The sequence below is a fragment of the Ciconia boyciana genome, chromosome 2, assembly GCF_034638445.1.
Source record: "Ciconia boyciana chromosome 2, ASM3463844v1, whole genome shotgun sequence".
NCBI lineage: Eukaryota > Metazoa > Chordata > Aves > Ciconiiformes > Ciconiidae > Ciconia > Ciconia boyciana.
In genome coordinates, this window is record NC_132935.1 from 128,878,956 (window position 1) to 128,906,617 (window position 27,662).

The window sequence follows — 27,662 nt, forward strand, 5'->3', positions numbered from 1 at the left end:
GCCTTTTAGGCTGTTTATAAGTTAAAATTAGCTAAATTCTTCTGGATGCAAGTGATAAGTCACTCGGCATTTGTATATCATGGGACGTAAGTTCCTAGCGATGATGCCAGGCAGCTTCTAAGGTTTTTTTCTTTCTGTGCAAAGTCTAATTGTGCTACTTGTCCCTAGTTACACTGGATTACTCAATCCTCTGTTTGCTAATTTTGCTAATTTGCTATTTTGTTAAGCATATATGCTCTTAAAACATTTACTGAAGTTAGAGATGATATTATTTATTAGGTATGCAGCTTCCACTTCAATCAGACTACATTAAAATGTTTGTATCTTATCCTGGAGTCTTTTGAGTCACATTTGGTGATGACCTAGGAACTTGTTTAAGTTATACATGGTAAATGATCAGCCAGGTTAAGTAGCAGATGCAGGCTGTAGTACTGAGCATATGAACAGAAATGGACATAATTTACTATGGACCAAAGACAAGTGCACTAGGAGAAACAATAACTGAAAAAAAAGTTAGAAGAATCACATTTTACCTTATCCTGTGGATTTGTTCTTTTACCAGCCTTAGTGCTGCTGGTAACAAATTCAATCCAGGCATTACTGGACTAATGCTTATCGACTTCAGTGGAAGTCACATTTGCTTATATAAGCTAGTATTGTGTGGTTCCCACTAAACGGGAAGTCAAACTATTTGTCCATGTACGTGCATTTTCTGAAGTGTTTAAATCACTATTAGCATCACAGTTAAACTTGGCCTTCCCATCATGCTCAAAGACATTATATTAAAACACTTCTGGATGTAAATTATTTAAGATTTCAGTACCTTGCAATCAGCTGAGAATTCTTCTCAAGCATTCATATGAATTAGTTCAGTGGTATTAGAGTAAAATTCCTTATTCTCTGTATTTTATTGTTTCTAGTTTAGAGTACGGTGTATAGCTCAGCCTATTTTGGTAAACGCAGAAGCTTCATCAGGAAAATAAATATTATAAATAAGTCCTTTGAATATACTTACTGTTGAATTTATTTTAAATTGAGCTGCAAGGGGCTACATTTCTTAAACACTGATGCTACATTCTAATTTCAAAATCAGTCATCTAGACTTTTGTATATCTTTTCCCATCCACACTTTTTCACACATAGATTTTACATGTGGAAAAGTGGTATGTTAATTTACAGGCTAACCTAATGACAGGCTTGGTGTTTAGATTTGTGAACACTCAGAAACAGTTTCGCTTAAAATGGAAACCCTCTTATTTTTATGTGTCTTGATTTAAACTGAAGTGCATAGACAAAATCATTTCAAACAGAGATTTTGCCTGGAGAATACACCGAGTTTACTCATATATGCGTATACACACATGCAATTGTGATTTTATATGCAAAGATCATAGAAGATGCCATTTGATTGTCGTAAATCAGCAATCCAAAAGACATCGGAATTGACTGGGTTTGAGCAACATGCAATACAAAACGCTCTTATTATCTCCAGAAGTTTTTGTTCATAACTGCAAACCAATGTGTCTGCCTATCATATAGTTCAGCAGCTTTCTGCAGGGCTAAAACAAGCTTTGATTTTGCACCTTGGTATCAGCATTCCTTACCTATTTTCAAATGTGACCAGCTTCACTATTGCAAGATTAGCATATGTGCGGGTACTGTATTGTGTTTTACAATTGTGTTCCTTTCCTAACTCAAATAAGCTTAAAGGGGAAAAAACACTGTTAATGCTTAATATATTTTTCTCATATTAATACTGAAGAATAAACAAATGAAATATTTCAGCCTGCATAAGACTTTTGTACTTCTCATGGCAAAGTCTCGCAGTTAATATCTGCATATATCCTAATTGTCATAGTGTATAATTTTTTATTTCATTCATGGCAAAATATAATATTTTAGGGAACAGCTGTTGAAACTAAAATGCTACCAAAAAATGTGTACCAAGCAATTCAAAGTATGCATGCATTCAAAGTATGCATCTAACGCTAAATGAACTTGAAGCAAGGGATAGAGAGTCAGGTTTGTACTTAAAAGATTGCTCACCAAAAAGTTGCATCATATTTATTTCAGAAAACTTAAACAACTTGCTCAGAGTGAAACGTTCTTCAACTTTCCAGCCTAATAATTATTTTATAAATATCAGAAGTGCTGTGCACTTAATTCTTTAGCTGAAGGCATTATTTTCAGTTTCTGTAGACTGCTTCGAGCTTGCTCCATTTAATCATTTTAAAAGCTTATTTGGTGTAAATTGAATTTAACACTGTAGTTGCAAGGGTGTTATGTAAAAAGTCCGAAAGCCTGTCTGGAGCGTAGGGGCTGCTGGTGCCCACGATGGAGCTGCAGAAGGGGAGCAGAGGCTGCATCATCTTAAACTCTGCAGCACCCTCTCTTGACACGATACAGCAATGCCGTGAGCTTCCCTCCCGCACTCCTCGGGAATCTGTCAAAATACATAACAGAGAAATCCATAGCTCCGCTACATTTTACTTTTTAAAGATCTAGTTTATGTAGTAACATCTCAATATGCCGTATGTTTGGGGATTAGTTCTCCTTTTATTTTTATTTTTTCTCCTCCTACTGCCATTTTGGTCTATCAGCGGACCCAAATCAGAAAGCTCCAGTCGTCGTAGTCTTTTTGTATTTAATTTTTTTTTCCTTTGCTGCAGCGATCCTGAAGACTTTCCAAACTGCATATTTGGTGCTGTAGAAATACAAATTGTCTCCTCTTTTGTAAACCTTTCAATTGTCAGACTGCTCTGTTTCAAAATAATAGAGGAGCCTGGAATCGCCCATGCTAAAATTAAGAATTTATAACTGTATGGAACAGATGTTTTCATAAACATTTGCTATAATTAATTTCAACTAGGGGATTGAAGGAACAAAGCGGTTTTTCCCTCTTCAAAACTTTATTGCCTTTTCCCCATACAGCGAACTCAGAAATCTTTGCTTTAATATTGTTAATGAAACAAATTTACTCTTCAGTTTGGTTTTCATTGTGAAAAAGGAAAGCTTAATTTGAACAAGATACCAGCCTTTGGAACAATGGACAGAGATGCTGAATTTCAAACATCGCATATAAAGGATTAAAATACAGAGCATAAGTCTTTAGGTGCTCATTTCTGAGACTACAACTCTGTGGTGTCAATTGTCAGAGATTCCTACATATTAGAATAAATTTTATCCAGATCAGTGTGGTGAATATCTATCTGTGGAGTAAATAGTATGAAGGAATTTTATGTTTGAAGAGTTGTGAACCTTGGTGTTAAAAAAAAGGAAAAGGAGTCTCGTGGCATTATATATAGTTTTAATGCATAGTAAAATGCTTATTGTATGTTGATTACCCCTTTATACTCACAATAAAGGTCTGCAATCTGTTAAGCATTTTTTTTTGTTTGCATTATATGAGGAACCCATTTTGACTAAAATCATTCTTCCATATTTGTATTGTCACTAGGTTTTTGGGGATATTGTTGGAATGTATATAGTTTAGGACCAGAATTTTGGTGTTATTGTGAAGAAGAAAAAATATCCATGCATTATTGTTCTGTTTTTACTAGCTCCTGTATATCATATAAATATCATTTGAGGAAAAAAAAGTTTAAAGTTTTAAAATAAGCACAGCTTAATTGTTTTACACCTGAAAGAACCAGTGCAGCTGCAAGGATTTTTTGAGCAAACTAGAATTCCTGACTGATCTGTCATCTATAAAGTGTGCAAAGAAAAATAGGTAGCTGTCATTAAAATTACATTTCAGCTTTCAATAACCATTTAATGAGTAGCGTAATTATATAAGTATGGTACCTCAAGTACTTCACTCAATAATTAAAAATAATCTCATCTTTAAAGTGAAAGCGCTATAATTATTATTTGACTTAACCAGGACCACTGTTATGATCTCCAGTGGCACCTCAGATTGTTCAAAGCGGTTTTGAAAGTATAAATTAAAATTGGATAAATCATTAAATTATTAAGCTTTAAATATGCTGAAAATGAATATAGCATGGAATTTGGAAGTCATGTTATAAGAATTGACAACCTTAGACTGCAAGCATATATTTGTGTTAAAATTTTCCTTGTCTCTAATCATAAAACACTGCATTAATGATCGAGTGTTTTATATCAACCTGAACTTAAATTTTCACAACTGTTAAATAAATCTTGTTTTTAACAACATTTTAACATTTGATTAGAATACAAAGAAAATACTAAGCAGAGTGCAAACTCGTCAGCAGAGAGATCTATCTCCATTTTGACACTTGTAAGCAGGGGAATGCACAGTTTGATTTCCTAAGTGGGATCACTTTTATCACAAATTCCTAAACTGCCGACTATAAAACCCTTTCATAGCTGACACAAGATTGGTAAATTGGTTAGCACTATGTAAATCTACATGGGTGCCCACACATAAGCATGCATATGTGTGTATACATACATACAGAAATATGTATATATGTAAAGACATTTCGTCAGTATCAAAACATATTTTCAAAAGAAAAAACACCAGTTCAATTATTTTTAAAAGTAGGAGTATATCCATAGAGTAAGGGGATGTTACACAAGTTTCTTGTCTTTGTGGACTTGCAGCTGGTTATGATAGTATCCCAGCCCTTCCACGTAAGAAGTCCTGTGCTGAATTTTTGCATCTGACAGAAAATAGCTGTTTTCAGAAGGGTAATGAAGGAGATGAGTGAGAAATGTCTGATCCCTACATCGTTCTTCACATACTTTTTTTACTCATGTTGAGCACATGCCTAAGCTCGGAGTGCTCATTGTGCCTGGTGTGTACCCAGAGCTCTTGAACTGGAGCTCTGAAATGCTATCCAGTTTCTTCTTATTGCCTGAAGTGGAAACTCTGCACTGCACCTTGAAAAGGCTCTTATTAGAGAAGATACTATACTATCAGTATAATAAGCTATTAAAAAATAAAAATGCAAAAATAGTGTGCATATTTAAATTAGGCTTCTCCTTGCTACATTTTCTACACATGGTTTTCAGATAATCTTCAGAAAGTGTATTTGGCATCCTCCTTATTCTGGGTTCATCTGTTTTATGCTATGCCTATAATCTCAAACATGTTCTTACAAGAAAACAGTTGCTGCAAGTGACAAGCCTGTGTGTTCTGGGTGAATCTAGCACCCTTGTAAAAGTACAATTTACAAATCCTTCTCCATGCGTCTCTGAAACCTAAAGAAGCCAGCATTTGAAATGTTCTTTTTTGACTGGTTAGTAAAAGCATCCATTTCAAGTTATGCAAATTCTCTTGAAACAGCCTCCAGCTGTGTTCAGTAGTACCAGGTCCCAGGTACCCAAGTCCCAGCTCCCTTTAACCCTTGCATGCACAAGAAAACATGCACAAGAAGAGCCTTTACTAAAATAGGGCAATAGAACTAAATTCTTTCAGGATAAAGAGTGTTCATTCCCCAGAGAGGGAGTTTCTCCAGTTAAAGCGGCAGCAAGAAGGATATCCAGATGATTTTCAGTCCCTTTGGAAGGATACTGCTTTATTTTATTATTGTATTAAAACCAGTGACTGCTCTAGTGCTGAAAGCTGGGTACCTTAGCCGTACGTACTTTGATACCGATGCTTGTTATGGTACTGGTTGTTTCCCTTCTCTTTCCTCTGAAAGTGCGATAAGATTTATTTTACCTTTTTTTTCCCCTAGCTTTTGCATTTGAAGTTTGGAAACCTTTTCAGGAGGTGTGGGGCAGTGTTGATAGAGCATCCTCTGTTTCTTCAACAGCTGCTCTTCCCATTTTTGAGTCTCAGAAAAGATCCAAAGACTAGGATAATACTGAATCAATTAGGATTTTTAAAGAAGACCACAAATTCTATTACCAGCATCATGAATCTTATATTCATAACTGTTCAATATACATCCTAATTTTACCAGAATTTTGGATCATTATCACTGAAGATGATACAAGTAATCTATTTGTTCTACTGGGAGTTCACCATACCTTTCAAAAGGAGGAATAACTGGAACGTGCCTGAGGAGAGGTGATCCAGGGCATGGATTCCCACAGCTTAGTGTCATTAGTTAGTGAAGCACCTGTACCATTTGTTCTCAAATATTGCTGCCTATGAATGCTTACCAGGATTTGCTAGAAAGCCTTTCAGATAACAGTAGGTAAAATTTAGGGAGTCTTCTTTTAGGCCAATGAATATTTTGCACTTTGCTTTATCGTTTTTATCACTTTCAATGAAAGACATCTAAATCATCTTTCAAGATATCATAACAGACATATCTGTCTTAAAGAGGATGGAGCAAGAAAACAACCACAAAAATGCCCACTTCACTAAATCCTGTTTCTGAGAGCTGAATGTACCTAGTCTTATCCAGTTTTGGTAGCTGCTGCTAATGAGACGATGGAGCAGCAAAAGCAGCTCTCAAACAACCAACAGTAACTTGTATGAATATGAGATTTATTAACAATGGGTGTACAATTAAGAATGCTAAAGTATTGTGGCAGTCATTTAAATAAAATAAATTGTTGTCTTCTGAGAGAGTGCTTCAGAATAAAGCAAGCTACACTTCGAGTAGTTTGTGAAGGACAGCTGGAGGGGTGTCCTTTCAAACTCAGTGGATGTAGCAGACCCAGGATTCCACCAAATGTTCCTTGTGGGATCCTGATGAAAGAAAAACTTTTATCACCAAGATTCTGGTTTTCTTTGCAGAGTCCTGTTGACTCTTCAAGCAGCACAAATGGTTTAGTTGAAAGATGATAAAGGCCTTGCATTATTTTTTTTTGAGATATTCTTACACCTTATTCTTCAGAAAGGAAGAAGATTGTGTTGCCATTCTTCAAAAGAGTCCCAAAAGATATTTTTCAGCATATGAACTTAACATTGTGAATGAGTTTTCTTTTTCAGTCTGCCTAGTACGATAGGTGAATGCCTAGGAGTTGTCTAAGTATAAATAAAGTGCAGTAGTGCATTCAGGACCCATTTTGATGTGCTGTGTCCCTATAAACAATTGCCCAGTATCACTGTACCTAGTCATACGGCTTTAAAAGAGACTGAACATAGTTCAGTCATTTCTCTGAAAGCTCAGGATCAGATGTGGAGATGGGTAATGTATGAAAAAGAGTGTTACTTAAAATTGTCCCAATATGGGAGACTATTTTCCAAGATACAAGAAAAAAAGGAACAGATGGTTATTAATAACAGGAGGGTCGGCTCCTGGATGAAATATCTGGTGTTGTTAATTTAGTTAAATTTAGTAAACAAAAAGCAGATTGATTAAGTAGGATTTCCATTTTCAAAATAAATTGAGAGAGCTAATTAGTGAAATCAACTGGACTGAGCGATTTTAGACTAAAGTGTAGTAGAGGTTTGGGATTTATTTTAGACAAAGGTGCAAAAGTTAATAAAAGAAATGCATTCCAAATTAGATGAGAAAAAACACTTGGAAGGAAAGTTCTATGCCAAAGTGCCAAAGTGAATGATTAAGTATTTTTTAAGGAATGTCTGGAGTAAGCAAAGATCCTGAAAGAAACAGAAGAACAGCTTGATCTGCCAAGAAGGCTACCTCCTGGATATCAGAAAGTGTGGGGTTATAGTGATAATTAGCAAAAGTTAAGTTGAATTGGATCATAAGAAGGGAATTTAAATTAACAAGAAAATACTACGTTACTATGTCAAGAAGCTTTCTGGGGAAGAAAACTAGAATCATTGTGCAGTGCGAACGGACAAATGATATTAAATGTAATCCAGGTATAGTCTAAACTAGAAAAGTTTTAATTTTCAGTAAAAACAAAATTTCAGGCGAAGGCCTGAAAATAAATAAATAAAATAAAAGGGAGTGTTGGGTAGACATTATAAATTAGCACACTGAATAAAGATTAAAGCATCTGACTTGCAGAGTAAATGTCTTTCAAGAACACTGACAAATACTGCTGCATGGAACAATATTTTAGTCTTTTAGTTCATGGCTGATAGCATATATTTGAAGGAGGGGAAATGTAGTACCTGTACTTAGATTAAGAGAAAAAAAAGTGATAGCAAAGCAGCTATATAGGTTGATTATTATCTGTGCAGGGCTTTAGAAAAGTTTTTAAGGAAGAAGTAAGAGAGAAAAGAAAAGACAATGGCATAACTTTTAGAGCGGGTTTTTTGTTAAATGGGAGATTGTGCCTAGCTAACCTGCTAGCCTTTCAAAATATACGTTAAGGAAATACGTTAAGTCTATCTGGACCTCAGTAAACCATCTGATGTAGTGCCACAGGAGATGATGTGAAATAGAAGGGATGGGGATTAGTAAAGTATAGTAACTATAAGATGAATAGAGAAATGCAGATTTTAATGAAATAATTATTTTTAGTTGAGTTTGTGGTGGAACTAATCTTACCCGATATTTTCATTTGTTGTCTTGTCACAAAGTGAGGGACTGCACTGATGGACTTTTATGAAGAAAAAATATTAGAAGGTAGTATCTAGTGCAAGCACAAATAGAGTATTCAGGTAGGACTGGTCCTTTCTGAGGAAAACATGACTAGAAACAGCATGAAATAGTGTGAAATACAGTATTGTACTAGCAAGAATTTTTACTGTAAACTGCAAACTTCTTTTTGTAAATAAAAATGGAGGGTAAACATGTAGGAGTGTTGGTTAAGGTTGGCTGTGAAACTGCAAGATGGTATGGCATGACTATAGACTGTATCAAGCAAGATTTTTTTGATAGAGAAGAAAACCACTGTCCAAAGAATCAACTGATTAAACTTTTAGTATGCTGTCTACAGCTCCTGTCCCTTCTTTTCTGTGTGTAAGGACTGATCTAAACAAAACAGGGAATAAGGAGCCTCATTTAGGAAAAAGACTGAAAGAACTTGATTTCAGTAAGCAGAACAAAGGACACAAAGGTGCGCAATGCTATCTGTAAATGAATTAAGGAAATACACAGGGACAGAGAAAAATTATCAAGCTAAATGAAAGGTTGGGCAAGAATAAATAGTATAAAATAGGACATGAATAAATTTGCTTTGAAAAATAGATGGTTCTTTCTGGCTTTTAACAGTCCTTCAACAGAAGTAGTTATTATAGAGAGGAAGGTTGCCTTGTGATCTTTGGCTTCTATGAACATCACTGTTCTATGTACAAACAGCCCACAGGATGTAAAGCAAGATGTGTTGCAGACGTGTTACTTAGGTAGTTTCAGAGAAGCTTTGAACTTCTGCTATGACAAAAAATATCTGGTATCATACAGTCAACTTGAAATTCTTCACAAAATAGAGGAACTTCTACATTCTTTGACTTAATGTTAGTAAAATCAAACTCATCTATTTATATGGTATACCTCTGTAACCTTATACTAGTAAAATTGTGTTTAATAAGTTGAGAAGGGCCTCAATCAAAACTTTAAGTGAAATTAAATCTCAGATTTTCAGAACATTCAGACTCCAAATTGAACATGGAGGCTAGTTGTCTCTCTTGCCAGCTGTAAGAATTTGAAGATGTAAAATTGAGACTTGTCTATGTAAGTTTTGTCATATACCATATATGGTAAAATCAATTGCAATGCTCATCAATATTGTGTTATTTATTATCAGGGTTTGTCTTAAAAGGTGCTTTCTTTTATTTTTGTATTAGGAGGATCAAACGAAAATGGAAGCACACACCACACCTCAGATTCTGATGGAACATTTATTTCTTACAGGTTGGTAATTTTTTATATTTATTTTTTAATTTTAAAAAGTTTGAATATAATAAGCAGCATTTTGCCCTGTTTAGGGAAAAAGAACAGGTCCATATATTTTAAGAGTATTGTATAATCTAAATTGCAACAGTCAATGAACTAAAGGACATGAAGGGTTTAATTAAGGAATGATCTGAAAAGTTGTTTTCTGGATTATTATTTTTTGAGAAAGCTGTTCAAAATGCTTAACTAACGAAAGTACAGGATGATTGTAAGCCTAAATATTTTTAAGGTTGGGTTTTTTTGTTCTTTTCTCCAAAGTATGCAATAAAGAAATTCTTACCTAAACTCGTAGCAGCTAAGCTAAATATTGAAGTGTTTAACTCATCAGGGATTACCTTTCTGATCTTCTCCAAAGTAACTGGATCTATCGACCACATGGAACTCTATTCGCTCATTATTTCAGGTCAAAAACCAAAGCCAGGATTTGTTAAATTTGAGGTTTTCTGACAGAAAAATAGTATTTCAATTCTGTTGGTAGTAAACACCAGTTAAAGAAACATGATGCTGAGGAACTCTTTGCAGCACTGTCACTGAGCTTGAGTCTTGCTTGGGTACATACCAGAGGGCGTCTTGTACTTGAAAGCACAGAAGGTAATCAGCAGATGTGTAGTTTCATCTTTCAGCCAGCAAAATACTGCCTCTGCTACAAATGCTAAATCTTTGTCCTTGTGACTGGTAAATTAATAGTAAGATTTGTGCTAACCAGAATGACTGCATTTGATTCTGATGCTTAAGTATGGTAAAATAAAACAAGCTTACCACATGATTATTTTGGATTTGTTTAGTGAACTATGATGGATGGCATCTTTTTCATTTTTTGTTTGTAGTCTACTGGAGTCTGTACTTCAAAGAGGTGTAGGCAGGCAGGCAGGAGGAACCTGCCTGTTTGCCTTGTCCTGGTTGCAGCTGGCTGGGTGGGGAATATCGCACCATCTTGCAGACAGCGAGCTGTGCTGGGCATGAGGAGCCTTCAGGTGCGGGGTGGCAGGGAGGGACGCAACGCCTGGAGAACCTGTTGCAGGCTGGAGACTGAGAGATTCCTGAGGAGAGCAGGGAGCAAACAGCCTGGTCTTGAGGATGTTGAGAAGAAAGACTTTTCGTAAGGACCTGGAGGGAACAGCAAAGAGTTTGTTGCGATTCAAACACCCAGAGGAAGCTTCTGGACTGAGAGCAAGGTTGGAAAAAAGGGTGTGCCTGCAGGGACACAGTGGGACAGGGGAGGTTTGATTTACAAATCCTTCCAATTTTCTGTATTCTAGCAAGTCTGCTCTAATGAAACCTACTTTATGATGATGCAAAACCCTTTGAGGTAGTTAGCATGTTCACTTTGAGAAAAATATGTTAGCAGACCCATTTCAGGGCTCTGCCTGACTTGATTTCTTGTCATATTTGTGTTCTCTAATGCATGCAACTTACTATCCAAGTTAAAAGAAGGGCTCAAAAACACCACCCAGAACAATCTTCATGTTTTTTCGGTGAGAAGCATATGTAGATACAGAGACCATGAAGCAGTCTGTGAAAAATAGGCAAGAGACAATTTAGCCAGATCAGCAAAAGGAAGGAGTTGAGAGCTTTTTCTGCCATTAATTCCAGGACACTTATACCTAAAAGTCGTTAACTCAAGAGCCCCAGCTGTTGTACCTGCCAAGGTAAAACTTGAAGAAGCAGCCAATTTCAGCTAGGCTCTGGTTCCACGAGAGTGTAAGCTGGGGTCCGACCCTTTCTTCGTACCCCTTCTCCACTCATCCAGTGGCACTCATCTCTCAGTGAGCCAGTCCAGGGTGCTAAACTAGCCCAGCCTAAACTGTAATGAATCCTCAGCCATCTTTAATGCTCCACAAATAAGAGGAGGTTAAAGCTGGCCTCTGTATATCTCCATATTCCTTAGTCCAAAGTGCATATAATAAATACGATGTTGGCTGTGACTTCCACTGAATAATAATTGTATTCTGTCAGAGAGGATTACAGCCCAACTTACAAAACTGAAGTTGATTAATATTTTAAAAGCAGTCCCATATACCACTGCCAGAGTATTATTGTTACAATTAGAGACAAGATGATAAAGCAAGATAGTACTGTATACATACATGTCTGTGTGTATGCACACATATATATAAAAGAAACCTCTGACTTTTAATAATTGGCGAGCTAGCACTGTTATTAAGTAGTATTACAATGTTTAAGATGTGAAATGAATATTTTCTGCTCAGTGACAAGTAACTCCCATCATATGATGAGACTGGCTGTAAATTTGCTAGTTGGGTTGAATATTGTGTTGATAGTTATAGTTCTGTGCTGCATGTTAAGTAAAAATGAGCAGTTAATACCTTATGAAAGACGAAAAGTGAATCTTAAACTACCTTGAAAGGTAATGATGGTAAATGGTTGTTATTTCTTTAAGGACTCATTAGAGATTTGGACTTATTTTAGGATACTGTCAATAAATATTGTTTTAGTTAAGTTGGTAATTTGATAAAACTGATGATAGTCTTGTTTACCCAATGTGTTTCAGTCTATTGTATTTAAAAAAGACTGGCTAGTGAATTTTTGCCCTAAATGAGGCAAAGGCATCTTTGGATCATGGTAGATGTCATGCTCACAGCAACCTAATACATGCAAAATTCTACTGGAAATTTTTACTGAGACAAAAGCTGCTTTATGTTTTATCAGTAGCAGTCTCTTTGCAATTTATTTAGAAGAGGCAACTCCAAATGTTTAAAAATATTTGAATGTGAATGTGTTTTGCTATTAAAGTGCTCTTAAGAGTATATTGTTTTTACCACAATAAAAAAAACGGGGGGGTAGGGGTGGGGGATGTTACTCAATTCCAACACTTTTTATTTTAAAGGACAATTTTACACTATCCAGTACAAGATTCCGAGTGTGTGTGTATGTATTAATAAAGGATGTCAGATCATTATCCTTTGATATATTTATAATGCTCCGGAACTATTTGTATGGTTTTATTTTTAATATGATGGTGTCACCTTAGAGTTTGTGGCTCTTGCTTGTGTTGATCACGGCACAGATTTAATGCTGCTTATGTTCACATAGTGAGCATTTCCCTTTAGGTCATAAAGTTTGTAAGTAATGTAAGTGAAAAGCACATGTGACTGGCACATATTTCTAAATATTCTGTGAGTTTGTGAATGTGTCCTGTCAGGTCACAGAGAATTTTCTAGTTGGTCTTCAGGCGCTGATGGAAATATTCTTTGTGTACTCGAGAAGAAGCTTACTAATAAGAAATTACAAAAATTATTTCCTAGAACCATGTCACCAAAATTTGAATTTCACTATTAGAAGAATTTGAACAAGGATTTAGACATATAATAATGCTCATCTTTAAAACATAAGACACTTGAAGAAAATATTTGAGCTCCACTCTACTTTATTATTTTACTGCTGTGGTTAAAGCCTTTTCTGGATGTGCGAATTGGCCAGACTTCACCAAAAGGAAAAGAAAAATAGGTGTGGGTCTCTAGTTTCAGTATCTGCAATGCAGTGCCACTGGAAAGTAGAAATACTGTCTTTCTCCTGCCTTCCCAAGGGCAGCTGACCTTCTCCTCGCCAAAGAGGTGAACCCCTTGCCAGCACATATGACTACAGACTATTACATTAATCTGTTTAGCCTCAGTACCAGCTGCTTGCATGTTTTTAATTATCTTATTAGATGGTATAACAGTGACCTATGAAATAAAATGAAGGTGAGTATTTTTTAACTTTATTTTACAGGCTATTTTTCTAAATATATTTTAATGACCTAATTATGACTTTTAGGGAGAGCCATTGATGCAGACATTCAATTTGGCTGATAGAATCTAACATCTCAAGGACACTTATTTTCTTCCAAGGTGGATTCATACATTAATACTGCTTCTAATAAATATATAGCCTAAAAAAAGCTCACTTTTTATACTTGTATTGTTAACTTACTTGATGATTCAGAGACCCATGACTACTATGTTGGATAATTTCTCAATACATCTCTGCACATGTATATAAGTTTAATCTCTACCCTGTGTATCAAGATAAAGTTCTTTCCTGTGTGGCTTAAACTCCATGACAAGTGATGATTGCTCAAAGTTGTGGGTTATGTAGACAATGTGTATTCCTCCTCCTGCTGATATTTCAAGTGGGCAGAAGATCTAGTATAAGAAAGACTTTCGTATTCTGTTTTCTTCCCCTGACTTCTTACAGATTCTGCTTACCAGATGTTTTCTTTCTTACTGCAAAAAGGCAATGTGGTCCTGCTGGCTGAGGCATGTTTCCTGTGTGCCAGCCAACAACCGCAGGACTGATACTGAGCATGCAGAAGAAGGACGGCAAGGGGTGCAAGCTGTTCCTCCCTGTTTCTACCCCCTTCCAAAAGTGCATAGTGAAACTAGTTTAATTCCTGTTTGACCTATGGCTTTTCTTGGCAGCTGAGCCAGAAATGGCTACATAGCCTCTGTCCTTATGTGTTAAACATAGCGTGAAGATGTAGGCAACTTATATACCTCCACCTTGTGGAAAACTTATTTTAATCTGCTAGGTAGCAGCCTGTTCCCATCTACACAAGCCTATTTAATCTTGTTCATACACAGGTGGTGTTTCTTTATTGTTTTACTTTTAAGCCACCCCTGTGCAATTATAACCTATTTTTCCTAACTTTGTCTACTATGTGTCCGCACGTAATGAAGAGCTGTAAAGAACAAGCTTGTTTCTATTGGGGTTTTCAAATATTTTGAGTTACAAAAATTTGGGAATAGAAGGTGAAGCAGTGAAGTGGCACTGCACCTCTGCTCTGTAAGGAGAATTCTCAGCACTTGCATCCTTCCTGTCTTTCCACAAGGAAGCAGTAAAGCTGGCATCCATGTTTGTTTTGTCTTACCTAGAACCACTTGCTAGACGCAGTCCTGGTTGATGCCATTTATGTGCAAAGAGGCCTTTTCAGTACAATTTTGTCTGAGAGCCTGTAAACTCTCCTCTTGAATTTTGTGACTCTTCTGAAAGATTACATGCTTATAGTCTTTCTCTGGATGTGGTAGTCTGTGGCAGTACTCTCATTTTGTCCCTGTTTGTGAAGAAGTTAGCGATTCCATCTTGCAAATCTCATATTTCCAGCAAGAGAAGGTGACTCTTTGCACTGATCACAGGTTTCCTCCAATTTTTTTTTTTCTCCAAATCCAAGAAGATCACTGTCACACCTACTGAGAGCTTAGAAGATTTCTGATTTTCTCTGAATTCTTTTAAAATTACTTTTTTTTTCATTTCTTGTTTAAGGACCCTTATGTAAGTTCCATCTCCATCTTGTCAGACTTCTTTTATTGACTTCTTCCTTCAACAGCTGATCCACTCTGCACTCATTGCCTGGTGTCCTAAGGAATTTGCAAAGGATGTCGTAAGACAAGAATAAGTTGTAATTGAGGAACTGAAACCCTATATGCAGTATACTTTTTCTAAGATCTAAACATTTCAGCAGATATAAATTGTGGATTTTTTTGAACTTTTCCTGTGAAAGTTATGTTACTTTCTAAAGAGGTGGAAACAGTAATATAGGCTTGCTTTCTGTTTGGATGCAGTGTGATCCCTTAGAAAATAAGGGAAAGCAAATTTAACAAATTTACTTAAAGCCTGAGATGCTCTGAACAGGGAATCAGAAAGGAAGGATTGAGTACTAGCATCTTTTATTGGCAGAATGCTTCTTGACAGATTGGTAGCAAAATGGAAGGAGTTAGTACATGAAGAGAGGCCACGGAAGGAAGAATGGTAGTTTAGAAAGTGAAAATTTTGGCTTACGCTTGATTTTTTCTGTTGTACATGAAAATTAGCATGTATACCACTGACACCATATTCAGCTGATGTCATGTTTTCCCTTACTAATGTTTTAAGTGTTTTTCATTATGGATTTCCTTTACTTTTCCATTCTCAATAATCTTTGAACGATCATGGCAGTTGGGAGAGGTGACTGAGGACTGGAGGGAAGCAAAAGTCACTCCTATCTTCAAGAAAGTTAAGAAGGAGGACCCAGGGAACTACAGGCCAGTCAGCCTCACCTTGGTCTCTGGGAAGGTTATGAAGCAGCTAATCCTGGGAACTGTTTCCAGGCACATGAAGGACAAGAAGGTTCATCAGGAGTAGTCAGCATGGCTTCACCAAGGGGAAATCATGCTTAACCAACTTGATAACCTTCTACGATGAAATGACTGGCCTGGTAGATGAGGGGAGAGCAGTGGATGTTGTCAGCCTGGACTTCAGGAAGGCCTTTGATACTGTATGCCATAAGATCCTCATAGACAAGCTGTTGATGTATGTCAAGTGGGTTGAAAAATGGCTCAGAGGGTTGTGATCAGTCGCATGAAGCCTAGACAGCTGGTAACTCGTGGTGTACCCCAGGTGCCAATACTAGGTCCAGTTGTATTTAACATCTTCATTAATGATTTTGACGATGGGGCAGAGTGTACCCTCAGCAAGTTTGCAGGTAACACAAAACTGAGAGGTGGCTGATACACTAGATGGTTGTGCTGCCATCCAGAGAGACCTTGACAGGCTGGAGAAATGGGCTGACAGGAACCTCCTGAAGTTCAATGAGGACAACTGCAAAGTCCTGCACCTGGGGAGGAAGAACCCCAGACACCAATATATGCTGGGGGCTGGAAAGCAGCTTGGCAGAAAAGGACCTGGCGGTCCTGGTGGACATCAAGTTGAACGTGAGCCAGCAGTGCACCCTTGCACCAAAGAAGGCTAATAGTATCCTGGGGTGTATTAGGAGGAGTGTTGCCAGCAAGTCAGGGTAGGTGATCCTTCCCTTCTACTCCACACCTGGAGTACTGTGTCCAGTTCTGGGCTCCCCAGTACAAGAGAGAGATGGAGCTACTGGAGGGAGTCAGGGAAGGGCCACAAAGATGATAAAGGGGCTGGAGCATCTCTCCTATGAGGAAAGGCTGATGGCTGGGACTGTTCAGCCTGTAGAAGAGAAGGATCTTATCGAAGTCTATAGGTATCTGAACAGAGGCTATAAACGAGATGGAGTCAGGCTCTTTTCAGTGGGGCCCAACAACAAGACCAGAAGCAATGGGCACAAACTGAAACACAGGAGGCTCCGTCTGAACATCAGGAAATGCTTTTTTGCTGTAAGGGTGACTGAGCACTGGCATAGGTGGCCCAGAGGGGTTGTGGCATCGCTCTCCTTGGAGGTATTCAAAAGGTGTCTGGACAGCTAGCTGTAGCTAACCCTGCTTGAGCAGGGGGGTTGGACCAGATGACCTGCAGAGATCCCGTCCAACCTCAACCATCCTGTGATTCTGTAAACCCTATTATTCAAAATCCTAAAAATGGAATTAGTTTGTTCTAAATCAGAAGGAGGAAACACCTGTGGCAAGAACAGAAGAAAGGAGGTCTGTATGAGTGAAAAACATGATTTTCTAAGCAAAGATTCAGTGCTAGGCTGAATAGTATGAGCAAGCATAGCATTTGGGATCAGGAATGTCAGGTTAGAAAAATTTCAGAAGTATTTTGTTCTTTCTTCTTTTTTCTAAAATGAGTATTTTCCTTTTTTGTAAGCACTGTTAGTCCTTTAGTAAACTTGACAAAAAAGAAAGGAACCCAATGGAATTGCTCTTGTGATTTTCATTTTGGCTCCCAAACCTTTCACGATTCTTTCTTCTAACACCACATCTGGCAATAATTAAGTTGAAATATTTATTAAAAATTCTGAAGGTCAGTTGGTCTAAGTAATGCAACGGACTTCATCATTGTCATTCATTTAAAACTCAGAACTTGTTACCACCTTTGCAGGAACATGACTAACACTGACAGTTGAATGGCACCATATTTTTCTTGGTGCTAAAGTACACCTTTTAAGATCTTAAATATATTGGCATTAGCTTCTAGTCCATAAGATGCGCAGTGATATAAAAGCAAGAACATCTGCCACAGAACTGGGAGTGAGTTGTTGGCTGAGTTTAGCAGCAAGAGAACCTGGAGAGGATCAGTTCTTTGCTCAGTACTAGCTCAGTGCTGTCAGTGGGATTTTAAATGGAAGAGTTGTGTACTACACCTTTGTAACAGAACTACTGAAGGTTAAAGCAGGTGTCTTGATTTTCCGACACTCTGTTCAAAATACATCTGGTGACTGATTTCATTTTGGTTTAAAAAAAAAAAAACAACCGTGACCTAGAACTGTATGTAAAACTTGAATGCAAGACAGCAGGTTTGAGGAATTACAGTTTTTTAATCCAAAGAAGCTTGAAGACAAAAGCTGTCTCAAAATAATGTACAGTGGAAATAAATGTAAAGAGCAAAGACTTGCTTTTGGTGAGACTACGTTGTTTTTAATGATGGTAATAAAACCTAGTCAATTCAAGAGATTAAAGTTGTATCATAAAATCACTTACTCATTTTCTTATGTCATTGCATGCAAAATGGACGGATTTGCAAAGTTAAGATGGAATTAACAATATTAACTAGAATTTTGCATTTGTCACCCTGCATCGTCCGAGTTTTGAAATCAGGTGCATATTTTTAAATGTTGTCATGACTATGCCAGTTCTAGACCTAGCTAGTCAGATGTGAGTACAAAAACATTTTGGGGCGTATTCATGCAAAAAGTATCTCCAGTCTCCCTGTTACATCCATTTTTAGTTTCATCATTTGTAGAGCTGTAGCTTTTAATTCTTGGTCGGTCTCTTCTCCCAGGTAACTAGTGATAGGATGAGAGGAAATGGCCTCAAGTTGCGCCAGGGGAGGTTTAGACTGGATATTAGGAAATTCTACTTCACTGAAGGGGTTATCAAGCATTGGAACAGGCTGCCCAGGGAAGTGGTTGAGTCACCATCCCTGGAGGTATTTAAAAGACGTTTGGATGAGGTGCTTAGGAACATGGTATAGTGGTGGTCTTGGTAGTGTTAGGTTTACGGTTGGACTTGATGATCTTAAAGGTCTTTTCCAACCTATACGATTCTGTGATTCTGTTACGTACTACAGGAAGCTCTAACTTTTCTCTTTCTTAAAGAATGCATGTCTGTTCATATAACAAGGCTGCTTGCATGTGAACACACAAAATTCACAGAGCTCTGGTTAGCTGTGGGTATGAATTAGCAGAAGGGAAAAATAGCAAATCTGATGGTGTGGAAATACCAGTTAGAAGGAAGCAGCATATATAGTCTCTCTGCAGCCTGCATCATGACTAAAAAGGTGGAGGGAACTAACATTAAATGTTTAAAACTTTATTGGGTGACTCTCCCTCACTACGTGTTTGTATCTCTCCCTTTGTTATAGAGGAACATTAGCCACCTTGCTTAAACTCGGTGCCCAGCATTTAGATGACCGGCTCTTGGTGGGACAAGAAGGCCTGCCTTGCCCAGGGAACTCTAGTCAGGACAGCGAGAAAGTAAATGTTCTGCCTGTAAGCGCAAACGATTTCAACGGTGTTGAGGGGATGCAAACTAGAAAGCCTTGACTCTGCAACTGGCAAATCAGTTAGAATACAAAAATAAAAATCCTTGAACATAATATCTAAATTTTGTTTCTCCATTCTATAAATGTTCACATAAAGTAATGAGTAGAGGAGAATGAGCTGATGAAATTTAGACTTTGAAATGACTGTAACAGGTATTCTTCTACAAAAGCTAAACAATTACAGGGTTGGAAGTTAGGTGTTCTCCCATGGCCAAACCTGGCTCTTTGGCTGAGAACCACCAAGGCGAAGTGGACAGTTTGGAGCGTGGAGAAAGGTATCTCGGGGTTCTGCCTCAGATCCAATGCTGTTAGGAGAGGTGCTGGCAAAGCGTCCTGCTGCCAGTGCAGCCTTATTTCAGTTCCCTGGACTGTGCTACGCACACACCGGTAGCTTAAAAGAGCATAGCTAGCTAATAATCTGAAGTTCTTGCTGGCATGTTTACATTAAGAAAGTGATTTTACCTTTCTTCACGCAAACCTTTTTAACTGTATGTCAGCCAAAAGTGGATGAAACCTGCACTGTGTAGAAAAACCTGGCCTGTGAATGTTGAGCCTCCCAGCAGCGCAGCCATGCATATTCACGCTTACATGGCTGTTAACTCTGCCTCGTATCCTGAGGCAGGAGTTTGAGAAACAGAGGAAAGTACATATATTTTCCAAGTAGATTGATAAGCCTTCACATTAAGGCTGTCAAGTGGATTTGCAGAGTAGCAAATAAAAATACATGTGTTTCAGAAGTGGTTTTGTTTTAGAAACTTACTGCTTATTACTTGATACTACCTTTCAATTGTTTTTTCCCCCTGTTTTTATAGAATTAACTCTGTTTTCATTACATTCCTGGCTGTTGCCTCACTTTTTTCTCAAACGTTCATTTTATGGCATAATAAATAATACAAACTATGCATGTTTCTTGGATTTATGCAGTATGTTTGAAAAGAACTGTTGCTTCTATTTAAAGATAGATACTACATTCACTTATTGATGTTCCTATCAATAAAGACCTCATATTGCAAAACGTATGACACAATAATTCAATAATTTGTTTTCTTTCTGATGGACTGTTCAGTAGCCTGTTGCTTCATTGGGCACCTCTGGGGAGCTGATTTTGGGTCTCAACATTTTAAAAAGCATATTCTGAAGATTAACAGAAAATGTTATGAAAAAGTGAAATTAGCTTTTCTGGGAGCATGCACACCATTTTGTTTTAGATTATTTTGCCAATACTGGCAGCACTGCTCAAGAGTTTCCTTTGGATCTCTATGAGACTATCCATTTTATCCTTCAATATTGGTCTAGAGGGTAGAATAAGCTCGAGATTTAGATTGAAATCTCAAATATGTATGCAAATGTTCACACCTTTCAATAGTATTGCAGTATTCTTTCATGAACTGAGAAATATTCCTTGTTATCTAAATGTTGTTGTAAATATTGAATTGGTCTTGTTTCATCATGGACGCAAAAACCGGGATTTCAAAACTTGGCAGAAAATATTTTAAAAATGCATGAGATAAAGTCTATGCCCTCTGTCTAATGACTTGATAGATACTGGTTTCTTTGTTACCCGCAGTTTCAACTGAAAGCTAAATAATTATGGTCAGTAGTATTTACCTGATAGGTCTGTGCCCCTGCAGTCTCAGAACTGAATCTTTGCCCTTTTTCAGTGACAGAGATTGTAGTTTGATGTGGCTATTCACATTTTTACAATTCTGTGGGGTTTAGTGTCTTCCACAGATTTTAATGTTGTCTGAACATCGTAGTACAAAAATACTTCTTACACTAGCTTTAAACTTTGGAAGGATTTGCATTTGTATACATCAGCAGCTTTATCCTGTAAATAGGTAAATGCAGAAGTTAACTAGCAGTGATTACTGTCTGTGCTGTACCACTCTTCCTCAATTGTATTTCTTCCTCTTCTGAATAGAGTACTTATTTTGTGATGAGCTTAGGTGGGCTACAGTTGCATTCTTCTGCGTATCTATGCTTGATGCATTGGTTTTGCCATTATGCTGCAGACCAAAATTTAGCAGCAGAGCCAGAGGCTGATGTTCTGCTACAGGCTATCAGTGGAAGAAACTCTTTGTTACCTCTCCCTAACGCTACCACAGCTAGTGTTGCCTCAATAAAACTCTGGGAACTACTATTTGAATTCCAGAACTATTTTCCAGGTGCCTTGTTACATTATCGGTGTCACTCATTCTTAAATAATTTATAATTGCTTGTTCCTCTGTAGCTGTACCATAGTGGAATTCCTGTGTCTCTTACTAAGATGCTAGACCTCAGGGACTTAAATACCTTTTCAAAAATGGTATTTAAGTGCATGTAAAATTTTACTTAGACTTTCTGATGTGAAGTCTTGTTCATTGTTCTCCCTTCCTTACAGTGTGTCATTAGAGAGAGACATTTCTCTTCCAAGTCTATGGACTCTTTATCTCTGAAAATCTAATGTTTGTAATTGTCTTAACAAGCATCAGATCCACAAAACATGTCCTATTGGAAAGAAAGAGAAGAATAAATATGCTTATATATGGTTTGCTAGGAGATCAACCTCATTCCTTAAAAGCAAGAAAGTGTGTGTATTAGAGTGGACCCCACTATAGAATTCTTTTGCAGACAGAATCAAACTCTTGTAGTTATGACATAAATGCATGTTTCAAAAGATGGAAAGGAACAGATGAGAACTAAGAACAAACCTTGCAGAACAAATCTGCAACCTTCATCCCTTCCATTGATTTGCTTGCTTTTTCATTCGTACATATTGAGCACTTTTCCCACTTCTAAGTAATGCAACTGTCCCTAACTCATGCCAATAAATATTTTACATTGGACGATTACTGCATAGATACAGCATGTGAAATTAAGTTTCTTAAAGAAACATTAATCCAATTACTTTTTCCTCATGCAGGCTTTATATTATGAAAACTTCACAGTATGTATGATAGGATATTAGGCAGGATATTTAAATAAGAATGTGAAATGAAAAATATGTACAAAATAAGCAGAAAACATTAACATTGGTATTTACCTTTATTTTAATTGTACAACCTAAAGGTGGTATTAACACATGATTATGCATTTAATTTTCTAATTTGATTAAAAACAATTGCATGTGCTTATTTGTAGTTTAAGTGGTTCCAATTGGCTCTTGAAGTCTTTCACTTCAGTGAAGCAAATGGGATGTGGTAGACTTGAGTTCCAGTCCTCATTGCTCATTTCACTTTGACCAATGAGTTTTCTGCAAGCCCGGGTTAACAAGGCTCATAGATATTAGTTTACAGAGTAGGGCTATATCATTTTAAAAATTATGCTTTTCGAATTGATAGCTTGTTGATATTACACAGTGTTACCATGATTGCAACAGTCTCTAGAATTGTAAGGCTTAATTTATTAGCCTTCATTCAAAATATTTGAGAAATGAATTACTGAATGCTGTTCAGAAAGGATTTTAGTTATCATTCAGGTCTACTAAAACTGAAGCAGGCTCCAGCTTCCAAGTCTTTTTTTTCAGTTGCTCATAACTTTTCTTTTTAGTGATCCCAGCAGCCAAGGGGGGATGCGGAGGAGATATGATCTTGCCAAATTTCTTTTGGCTGTTTTAAATGTAATTTTGTTCAAAACGTGTTTGGAATTGCATTACAAATTAAAAAAAAAAAAAAAAAAACACCAAGGCATAGTATCTGCACTAATACAGTTTAAGAAGTGTAGAAATTACTTTCTTACTGTGTAGCAACCACTCCCTGCAGTTGGTGAAAAAAATAACCTGGAGAGTTTCTTTCCTCTCTGTTCTTTCTATTCACAGTTACACTGGTTGAAACCTTTTGCTAACTCAGCTGACATACCAGCATTTTCAAAGACGTTGTGGGGATGTCATCCACTTGCAGAACAATGTGAATAGCTTCAGAGTCTGACCTGTTGTGTGCGCAGGGGAACGTGTCACTCTTGAAGCATCGCTACCTTAGGGAGGCAGCTTGGCAGTAGTTATAATGGCCAATGATGCTACAAAATTTACAATGGCAAACGAAGAATATTATACATGATAGAAACAGGAGGGTTATTTAGATAGGCATAATATACTGTAGTTACTGAAGTATAAATGACTGTGAAAGAAAGGGCCAGATTTTTCTCAAGCTGTGTCTGCTATATACCATACGTTGTATTTAAAGGAGACAGAATCGTGGTAAACAATTGTAGGCAGCTCACTGCAGAAGGTGAGGATGTATGGGAGATAGGGAGCTGGTGAAATGGCCAGATAGTCTTTCTGACTTGGAGAATGAGGGATGTGGCAGGAAGGAAGGAAGCTGCCCCACACCGTTGGAGTTACTTGCTGCTGTTTTGGTCACTTGGGAATACTGGCAGTTGGCAGAAGCTGAAAGCAGCCCTAACCCCTGCAAGCTAACACTATTTTAGTTGTCTTTGTCCTTATCTGGAGTACCTTCACTTTTCAAAGTAGTTAATAATCAAGGCCCAGAAGTAAACACCCATTTTTTTAGAAAACGATCCTAGCTGAAAGGTGATGCATTCACAAACACATTGCTTCTGGTCTCAGCGTGGATTGTAAGTTCACTCCTGTCTCAGAGCAACAGGACCATAATTTCCTGGCTTGTCAAGTCTGTTCCCTAACTATTCCCAACAACTGTATCATATAATTCTGTTCTGAAACTGAACAAGTTTTATCTAAAACAAGTTTTTAAAAAAGTCACCCTCACAACTCAGCTTAAAAGGCTGAAAACGATCTGACTCTAGCTTGCATCTATTTAGGGCAGTTTGCAAAACCGGAGTTTGTTGGTATTTAGTATAACCCACTCTGTGACCCTCCTTAGCGAAGGAAATCTGGTGGGATCTTTCTTACCCTGGAGTCACAATAGTAGTTTCCCTCTTTCTGGTTTCATTTGGTCTCCCAGGGAGAAGTAATAGTTTCCCATGTGACAGTGGGAGAGGAAGATGTTCACCTTAAGGATATGCATTGAAAATAAATCTGAAACACATTTCCGTGCACATAACCCAGCTCTTTACATTGAAATTACCCTTTGGATTTTAGAGAGCTTGCAGAAAGTCTGTGAGCAAGTCTTGGGCTACTGAGACCACCAAATGGCTTATCCTGTTCTTGAGATTTGTTTCAGTAGAAGGTGCAGGAAATATAGATTTAATTCTTTTATTCAAACTCAGTAGATGGTTTGGGACAATTAATTTCCAATTGTTTCCCAGTAGAGCAGATTTACTTGTATATTAATGAGGCACAGGTGTTAGGCCCCTGGTGCCTGCATGCCTGGGAGGCATATTTAGGTTGTTTATCTAGTCAGCCATAGGTACTGCAAGGTACTCAAGCTTGCCTTTAACAGTTTATACAGTGAGGCTTTTTAATTTTTTGATGTTTTTTTAAATTTGCTAGCACCTGTTAAAATTTTAAAACTGATCATGTAGAAAGAAGTAGGAGTGATTTCAATAGTAAATAGCACTAAATGTTAAAGAAAGTCATCTTCTATTATGCTTAACTGCCCAGCTTGACATAAGAAGAAAAGAAGGTTCATTTAAGCAAATATGTCATGTGAGGAGCTAATACAGTCAACAGTATACTTTCTGTTGCATATTTTTGGAATAGGTACTTCTTTGTCTACAGCTGAAACATGAATGTGCTTATATTAATATTCATTTTTCTTGTTTATTCACTGAACTGCAGTACCAACATTTTAGAGGAAATGGAATAGCCTCCATAGACATTATGAATTTCAGTAGCTGGCATAATTATAGCGATCTACATATTCATTAAATCCAAAGAAGAAATGTGTCCAAAAAGACAGCCATGCGTTTAGAAATGGTACACAACTAAATATATACATTAAAAAAAGTTCCTTTCCTCTCCTTATCCAAAATTGTGTAGTGTCATATAGTCCTTAAATCAGCTAAGACTTGTTTTTGTTTAAATGTTCATTTCTTTTGCTTTTGCATGCAGTAAAGAATGGGAAGAACTATTTGTAAACAACAATTACTTGGCAACTATACGGCTGAAGGGGATTAATGGGCAGCTGAGAAGCAGCAGGTTCCGTAGTGTTTGCTGGAAGGTAAGAAGAGAAAATATTTATTTACAGTTTGTGGTTGCAATATATCAACACATTACCTGATGCGCTGGAAGATTATTGATGCAAAGAATCATGAATTTTCCAAGAGACTTCATCCCAATGTTTTCCTACTCATTTTTATAATTCATAGGACATTTGCTAATCATATTGAGTTGCCTTAAAGCTGAATTGCGGGTGATAGCAAAAGATTCCTAGGAAAGAATCTGTTTGTGCTGGGTGGTGTGTTTAGAATTGAGTGCCACACAGCCGTCTCTCTTCTCAGTCTCTGTGCAGTGGAGTCATGCACTGGAAATAAAAAGGAAGTTTGTCTCCCAATTTATGTTTTGTGGAACTTGGGACTCCTTTAAAATCAGTCTGATGCTTCTGCTAGCAGCTTTTCCCAGTGAATTGAGAAAGTGAGGATCAATCCATCTTGTAATGACTGGGTAGAGAGGGAAACCAGGGCTTCCCATGTTAAAACACAACAGGTCCTCAGAGGTCTCTTACTGTATTTTTTAAAAGTTGCAGGGGAAGGAAGAGAGAAAGAAAGCAAAGTAATACTGAGATGCTATATGAAGTCCAAAAGAATTTTGTTGCACTGGCATCAGGTCTTCTATTCTGCACTAACTTTGATAGTAGAGAACATTTTCCCTACTACAGATGCTGTATGGTAACACTGATCATTTAAATTACCTCACTTGGAATTTCTCAAGCTTCACTTTGGCACAAAGACCTCTAAAAAGAAAATTAAAATACTCCTTGTATATGAATGAAAGAATTTGAAAACTGAAGTCTGAAATTTGAATTGTATGTAGCATTGAACAAATTTAAAGTTAATGAAAATACTTTCTTCAGGAGGACAGATGGATATATGCCACAGGCATTGTTTTACCAGTCTGCTACTTCTTGAGCCTCTAAATTAGGAGGCCATAGCTCAAAACCCTGAACTAAGAAAAGCATCAAGTCCCTCACTGTCCACTAATTAAATCAAGGAGTGGTTTTATTTTAGAAATAAGGCTGGTTTTATTGAAATGTCCCAATATGGGTTAGGGCTCTGTTTTAGACTGCCTATTTTAAAAATATTATCAATTTTTTCATTAAGTTCTGAAATATTTAAGTATTTTTAATAATTTGGGAATGTTTTTTGTTTGTCAGTATTTACTGTTTCATAACACTTTATAATGTGTAAATAAAAACATTTAAAAAGCAAGAAAATACTCTGGTTTTTTCCTTATTTTATATGCAATTAAATAGTATTTTCCAGTAGAGGTTTCTTTCTAACCCTTTTTAAACAGAAATGTGAAAGAACTGAGATGTAGGCATTCTCAAGGACTTTATGCAAAATTGGCTCTTTTAACTGTCTTGCAGAATTCTAGAACATGTTACTTTTCTACAGACTAAGATTTTCCCTTTCCACATTCCTTAGGTAGAGTATATCTCTGAGTGCTTAGTTTCTGCTCTGCCTTCCTGGTTAGTTTTAAGCATGTTGCATTAGCTCATCAGTGTTATGTAAATAGCTTAAAGTTTTATCTATTTATTTTCATCTCTTCTTTGCATTTTGTTTCTGCCTTGGAAGTCTCAATCAACTTTACTGAAGTTGTGACAGTTTACAAAGCTTCAGTTTGTGGCTTCAGGTTTTTTTAATGCTTTATTTCCTACCATAGAACTGTTATTGTTTCTAGCTTCTTATTTATTGACTGGAAAGTACTAAAGCCAGGAGTATTTTGTAGGTCTTCAATGTCTTCTCCTTATGTGTAGAGTACTTGCTCCTCCTTTCTGAGATGGTTTATGCTGTCTGGTAGGATTTATATGTAAAGCTAAATTGATTAATTTTAATGGATTTATTTTGTTTTGTTGATAGTTATTTCTGGAGGTTCTACCCCAAGACAGAAGTCAATGGATTAAAACCACTTCAGACTTAAGAACTTCTTACAATAAGATCAAAGAAATTGTAAGTGGGTACAAAATAAGTTCTCTACTCTCATGCATTGACATAGGTATTAATACTTAAAATATAATAGAAGAGGATTTGATTTTTTTCTGTTTTTACACAGCACATTACAAACCCTCGGAAAGCAGGACAGCAAGATCTGATAATCAACAACCCACTCTCTCAGGACGAGGGGGTAAGTTGACCCTTGGTTCTATCAACATATGTGCTACTAAAATTCTCATCATCATCATACTGACACAAGTGAGTTCTTGCTGAAGAAGGAAAAACGGCAGGTGCTAAAATCTCCCTCCTAAATTTCCAAACTGATTTGTGTTGACAGTGGTTCACAGGCTCTGCTGCACAACCAGAAATGCTCATTTCCAGGTTAATATTCTGATTTTTCAGGGCTTATCACAGGGAACGCTGTGATGAACAAAAAATCAGTGCTGGACTGTAAGTCCAGTTTCACAGCATATCCTTTCTTTGACTGATACCCTTTTTTATTGCTGTGTGTTTTCATTTTATACGCAAAATGGCTCT

General features: G+C 37.1%; 1 protein-coding gene across 5 annotated transcripts in view; it reads left to right on the top strand.

Moving 5' to 3' along the window:
• The window catches only part of TBC1D5 (TBC1 domain family member 5), a 330,026-nt gene that overhangs the window by 152,263 nt on the left and 150,101 nt on the right, over window positions 1–27,662 (top strand). For all 5 annotated transcript variants that reach the window (XM_072854018.1, XM_072854017.1, XM_072854022.1 and 2 more), the window contains 4 exons: window positions 9,590–9,656; window positions 25,084–25,192; window positions 27,051–27,140; window positions 27,244–27,315. In XM_072854018.1, coding sequence (XP_072710119.1) covers window positions 9,590–9,656; window positions 25,084–25,192; window positions 27,051–27,140; window positions 27,244–27,315 — 338 coding nt within the window. The remainder of the gene's footprint in view (window positions 1–9,589; window positions 9,657–25,083; window positions 25,193–27,050; window positions 27,141–27,243; window positions 27,316–27,662) is intronic.